The sequence below is a fragment of the Arachis duranensis genome, chromosome 7 (genome assembly GCF_000817695.3).
Source record: "Arachis duranensis cultivar V14167 chromosome 7, aradu.V14167.gnm2.J7QH, whole genome shotgun sequence".
NCBI lineage: Eukaryota > Viridiplantae > Streptophyta > Magnoliopsida > Fabales > Fabaceae > Arachis > Arachis duranensis.
Genome location: NC_029778.3, coordinates 14,887,984 through 14,894,740, shown reverse-complemented (window position 1 = coordinate 14,894,740; position 6,757 = coordinate 14,887,984). Strand labels below are relative to the sequence as shown.

The 6,757-nt window shown below is 29.4% G+C and overlaps 1 protein-coding gene across 1 annotated transcript; it reads right to left on the bottom strand.

Moving 5' to 3' along the window:
* Positions 1–698: 698 nt before the first annotated feature.
* Positions 699–3,557, bottom strand: LOC107457963 (polygalacturonase-like). Its single transcript, XM_016076163.3, has 4 exons — positions 3,421–3,557; positions 2,431–2,742; positions 1,005–1,523; positions 699–926 (listed from the first exon to the last, which is right to left on the bottom strand). Exons 1-4 carry the CDS (start codon positions 3,544–3,546, stop codon positions 699–701), a joined length of 1,185 nt encoding a protein of 394 aa, XP_015931649.1. The 5' UTR covers positions 3,547–3,557.
* Between the last annotated feature and the right edge of the window lie 3,200 nt (positions 3,558–6,757).

The following is a 6,757-nucleotide window of genomic DNA, read 5'->3' as shown; positions in this document are numbered from 1 at the left end:
TGATCGATCACTTTTGTCACCATCAAATTATATTTTGTTTAGAAAAAAATATTTTTCATTCACCAAATATTTTTAACATCTATATAAAAATATAGTTATTACTAATTAATTGTATTTAAAATATTTTTTAATTAATAAAATAAAGAGAATGTATATTTGATTGTTAAAAAAAAATATTATTATTCAAACAATTTTTATTAGAGAGGGTGTAATTGTAGTGGGGTTGGTTTGTTTATACACGTTACATTATATACAGAAGAATGCTAGCGGATAGATTTTATAATTTGTATCCACTAATTAGCCATTATTAATATTTTTAATGGTATGAAATTATATTTAATGGTGTAAATTTTTTTTTAATTTATTAAGTGTTAATCAAATTTTAATAAAAATAGTAACTCTCTAGACTTTCCCTTGTTGCTGTTTTAAAATTGAATCAGTAATAAACTGGCATTAACTATTGAGTATTGAATGTTAAAAATACTTCCAAGATTATTAGACCAAGTTATTTTTATTTATGAAAAATGCTGAAACATAGCTGAGCATAGCATCACAATCACAATTATTGTACTACACGGTAACATACTACTCTCCTAAAACAGCACTACATCTCTCCATAGGAGGATGGCTTAGTTTATCAGCTTGATTATGAACAAAAGAGAAAGAAGAGTCATATTGGTGGTGCTAAGCCAATGCAATTAAGCTTTTGGAGCAGTGCATTGAGGAGATTTTCCCTGAATCATCGGCTTGGCGTTACGGCACACGGCGGTCGCCGGAGAACCGTTGAAAGTGAGGTCGACATCACTTAGCACCACTCCCTCGCAAGGTACACCGCTGCTGCATATGAGACTCACTCCTTCCTGTGTTCCTGAAGTTCCCCTAATGTTCTTGAAGGTAACATTGCTTATCTTTATTTTCGATGGACTCTATACAAAGCACAAAATTGTATAAGAATATATATAATCTGTTAGAATTGATTAAAAGATGATTATTATTATTAATACCTGTTTAGAGCACTGATTCCAAGGACAATACTCCTGATCAATGATAATAGGATTCTTGACATTAATCATGGTAATATCTTGATAAGTAAGACCAGTAATAGGAGAAGTGCCAGGGGCACTAGGCCAAGTCTTGATCCTGAGGCCATTATCAGTGTTTGTGAAAGTGACCTGCTTCACCATAAGATCTTGCACGGGAAGCTCAGTGGTGAACTTGCCAAGGCTTCCAACGCTGATGCCATGGCCGGGTCCACATTTCACATTGGAGATGGTGGTCTGGACACTTCCGTCGCCGATCGAGATGCAGTCGTCGCCGGTGGCGATGTTAGTGTTGAGGATCTTGACGTCGGTTGATCTTCCCATGTGGATTCCGTCGGTGTTGATGCTGTTTCCAGGGTTGCTGATCTTGAAGCCATCAAATGTGAAGTTCTGGCACCCCAAAACGTTTACGTTGAAGTTTTTGCTGTCTTTTGAAGTTATTGATCCTACAACTGAATGCTTCACGAAATTGAAACCGAAATTCTGTTCCAACAAACACACCTCGTTAATAATTAGGAATCAGATATATATTTTTTGGTGGAAATTTACACCAGTTGCCTTTACGTACTACTTCAGAATCGTCATCTAATTTACATATTTGAGTATCAATTTAACATGAAAACAATCATTACAAAGTGTATTTTTCACAAACTCAAGTACAGTAGATTTCACGTAATTGTAAATTGTTAGATAAAAATTTAGTCAAATTAGTCAAATTATCAACTTCACGGGAAGCTACTAAGTTTCTCCCATGTTCACCATATATTTTTTGTTTAAAATGTAAAAATAATTTACAACACACAACTTCAGAAAAATATGCCAAAATACACTGTATATAGTTTACAATCATGTTAACTGTTAAGTGTTGTAAAAAAATTGGTTAAAGTAATTCGTATAAAATATTAATACAAAATTTATATCGAAAATAATTTACACATATATTCATATAAATATACGTAACTAATTTGATGTTTAATTTTTAGTGTATATATATATATATAGTATTTTTGTATTTTATTATAAAAAAATTCTCAATGGATACCAAAAAAAAAGATAAAAAATTTTATTGTATATTGTTGCATGAGAGAACAATATTACTTATTTATACTAATTATTAAACTGATTTTAAATTTTAAAATAAATTAAAATAAACTAAAATCTCTAAATGACTTATTAGAAAAAGATAAACATAACTAATTGAAAAAAAATAAGCATAACATATTTTTGTTTCTTGAAGAAAATAAAAATAATAAATAAAAATAAAATAAAAATTTAATAATCTTTAAGAATTAATCACTTCAAATAATTTTAGAGAAAATAAATCAAACAAATTAAAGAGGCAAATTAGAAATACCAATTTTTTTAAGAAAAAAGAATAATTATTTATTACCATTGAAAGCCTAGCGCAATTAGGGTTCTTTCCACAATCATTTAGTTTCCAAGCGGTTGCACCTTGACCATCAAAAACACCGGAGCCAGATATTGTGAGGAAGTCAACATATTCAAACTTAACCCATTGCCATTCATTGTTAAGGTCTTTGGGGTTTGGTGGAGCTATAATTGTGCCATCAACATACAACTCAATTGGTGCCTTACAAGGCCCTTTCACTGCCACTGCTTTCATTCTGTATTGCCCTGATGGAATCATAATCTTGCTTGCTGTTGCTGATTGACATGCTTCATTCCAAGCATTTGCAAGAGCCTTTAAAAAAATAATTATTTAAAAAAATTGAAAATAAGTAAAAATGAGTAACAATGAGAAATTAATTAGTTAGAGAAAGTTTGGTTTATCTTTAACAATGAGAAATTAATTAGTTAGAGAAAGTTTGGTTTATCTTTTTGGAAAATTACTTGTAGATGAACACTTTTAAAAAGAATTGAATTGTATTTTGTTCGAGTGTGTTAAAAGTAAGTTAAAAAACTAATTTTTATTTGGATATGATAGAATATTTTTTAGTCATATGATAACTACAAAAGAAAATCTGTAATTAACTTAATAGAAAAATAATTATGAATATATATTTTTTAAACAAGAAAGCTCAACACCAAACGTAGAACAAGAACAACAATCAAACAAAAAAATTAAAAAAGAACAACAAGAAAAATAAAAGAAAAAATCGCAAAACAGTTCATCAACTATTTTTGCACTTCTCCTTTCTATGATGTACTCCTGATTTTATACTCTTAATTCTTAATTTTGTATTCGTGTAAATATCTCCGATCATTCCAAACATACTAAAATTCCGTCAATCCGATTGTAAGATCGCCCAGTCAAATATTTTTGACAATTTAAAATGAAACTATATATATATATATATATATATATATGTGTGTGTGTGTGTTTCTTGACAAATTAAATGATGTCTACGGAAGATCTTACCTGAGTTATATCTGAATTAGGTACCCCACCAAATTTTGAAATAGGAATATCAGCAGATTGAACAATACCACTAGATGTAGCCAGTAATATGAATAAAACAAGTGTTGTGATGCTAGACTTCATCATTTTTTTAAATTTTTTTTGTTTTTTTGTTTTTTGTTTTTTTCTTTATTTTGGAGACTTTAGTCTTTATTTGAAATATACTAATAACTATGAATCTTACTCTGTTGTGTGAAAAGCTTATATAATGATTTTGTGAAGCTTCAAAGCCGTTGATCATGTTAACAGACTTTTTTCAAATTAATTTTGTCCACAAATATTGGTTGGTTTGTTGTTAAGTACGAAAATTTATTTTTAGCAATTATTTTATTAAACGTCATATTTACTAAATATATATTTCTATTGTTTTAGAGGATAATTTAGTTGATAGTGAGTGAATCTTATCACTTTAGTTCCAATTAATTTAGATCTACGCATTTTAGTTTTCTTATCAAATTCAATTTAATTAGAGTTTGATTGATTTGGATGAATTAATTGGATTACTCATTTAATTTAATTTAAAAAAATATTTTCTATTATAGTTTATTAAACAAATTTAATCAAAAAAATTATACTAATTTATGTATAATGTGAGACAATACAATATAATTTAGTTTTAAGTTCATGTATTCTAAAACGATTTATTTTAGTAGAAAATTAATGGGTTTCGTTAGGAAATTAACTAGAGCCAACTAGTTTTAAAATAAAAGATATGCTATAAGAAAGAGAAAAAAAATCCACTACTCCTAGTTTTTTGAATTTTAAAATTGAAAATTTTGAGTTGCTCGTGATGTAGTTGGTTCTCTAGATTTTTTAAAATTAATTAAATTTTGTTATCTTATATAAAATTTAAAATGAACGGAAACTAAATATTAGAATAATAAATCTAACATTTAATCTCAAGTTATTTTTAAAATAATTTTTTATAAAATCCAAAATAAAATTCAACTCAAACCATTATTAAAGATACTCATTAAATTATGTAAACAGTGGTAAAAAATAATAATTAAAGGGAGTCATTATTAGTTTGGGTTATGTACGCAATTTTGACTTTTTCTTTTTTGATAAAAAAATCCAACACAATAAAATAGAAATCTTTAATTATTTTTTATATTATCATCAACAACTTAAGTACTCTACTTTTTATAGCACATAAATAATTTCAATAATTTCTAATATTTGTGTTTTATTCTAAAAAAGAATTTCATTTTTTTTCAATAAAATATTTTATATAAAAAAAAACTCAAATAATATATTAGATTTTAACACGTATATAAGAGTGAATAAAACTCAAACACAAATGAGTTTACTTGTTAAAAAGTAAAATAAGTTAAGTTAATTTAATAATATAATTTAATTGGTCTTTTAATTTAATAATATTATTTAATTATTTTTAGTTGAGTCGATCTCCTCCTTTTTAGGTAATTAAGTACATTGTTAATTAGATTTAATTTAGATCTTATCATTTAAAATCTTTTTAACTTCTTCCACAAAAATAAAAAAATTTACTTTTTTTCTTTCTCTTTAGATCTTTCCTATCTCAACTTTTTTTGTCAATATTTCTTTTAATTTTTGTCTTTTTACAGTAAAGTTTATGAAGTCTTGTATGCGGAAGTCTTATTAGTTAAGATGCATGGACAAATATAAATACAGAATACGATACGACACTAGATACAGCCAATTTAAAATTTTTATAAAACACAAGAATACGGTATATATAAAATATAAAATATTTTTTAGATAAATTTTAATAATATTTTAATATTTGAGTCATATTAAAATATAAATTATTTTTTTTAATTATACAAAGTATTTAAAATATTTTTTATTTTAATAATTAATAATATGTACTGTTTATAAACTTATTTTAAGAGTACATGTTAATAATAAAGTTGAACATGTTTATACGTGATAGTATTTAAGTGTGTCCAAACGTATACAGTGACATTTTTTTTATTAAAATACAGTCAGTTGGACATAGAAGACATGCTAGGGAGGATGGAAGGAATGGTTTGGCGTTGGTTAGATGGGAAGTGGTTCAAGCGCCAAAAAGGCTAGGTGGGCTAGGTGTTGGAGATGCCATGATACGTAACACAGCACTATTGTTTAAATGGTGGTGGAGGTTCTCAAAGGAGGATTGTCCGCTGTGGAAGAAGGTGGTGTGTTCGTGTAATAATCTCAATCCTAACATGATGCTATCCACTCAGACATTGCCCACTAAAGGAGGTCCTTGGAAGGATATCTGTCAGCTACAGATTAAAGAACAACATGTTAGAGAGAAGATGATAAATGGGTTGTCCATGGAGGTTGGAGATGGGAGAAGAACGCGTTTCTGGGAGGATGTCTGGCTATACTGTGGTCCCCTAAAGGATAGGTTTCCAAGGCTCTTCTCGATTTCAATGCAAAAAGGATGTGTCATTGGGGTCTGCGGGTTCTGGGACGGGTTAGATTGGGTTTGGAACTTCCAATGGAGGCGTGAACCATTCCAGTGGGAATTGGAACTTTTGAATCAGTTACATGAAACTCTGAGAGTGGTTAACTTAGCGCCAAACAGGGAGGATAGGATTGTGTGGAAGTTTGATAAACAAGGTGTGTTTTCTACTAACTCATTTGTGCAGGTATTGCAGGAGGATACGCTACTGGAGGACATAACAAGTTATAGTTTTACCAGTTCTATTTGGAAAGGATTAGTTCCACCAAGAGTGGAGTTGTTTACATGGTTTGTCTTGATAGGCAGAGTAAATACAAAAGACAGATTGTGCCAGTTTGGGATAGTTGGTCATGACAACAACATGTGTATCCTATGTAGTAAGGAGGCTGAAAATGTGTATCATTTGTTTCTTGGGTGTGATTTTACTTGGCAGGTATGGTGTGCATGGCTGAATCACTTTGATAGGAAGTGGTCATTTCCTGGTACTGTAAAGGAACATTTTCACAGTTGGACAGGTGTAACGACGAGTAAGGAAGAGCGAAAGAAATGGCTAATTTGCTTCTTTGCCATTGTGTGGAACGTCTGGATGGAGAGGAACAGGAGGATTTTTCAGAATGCAGGAAAAAGTGTAGAAGACACCATCAATGCATCTTTTCAGAGTTTTCAGGAGTGGAGGCATCAGAATCTCTTATGTTGTTGATGGCAATGCCGAAGATGACAGGGGGATATGATTTTGTTTGCTACCTAGTTGTCTTTATTTTATATCTGTGTTCTTGTTGCGCTCCACTCTTGTGTTGAGCTCCTTTGTTTCAAAAAAAAAAAAATAATTATCAAGTGCAGTTATATATCTAGCCTACCACTTTTATT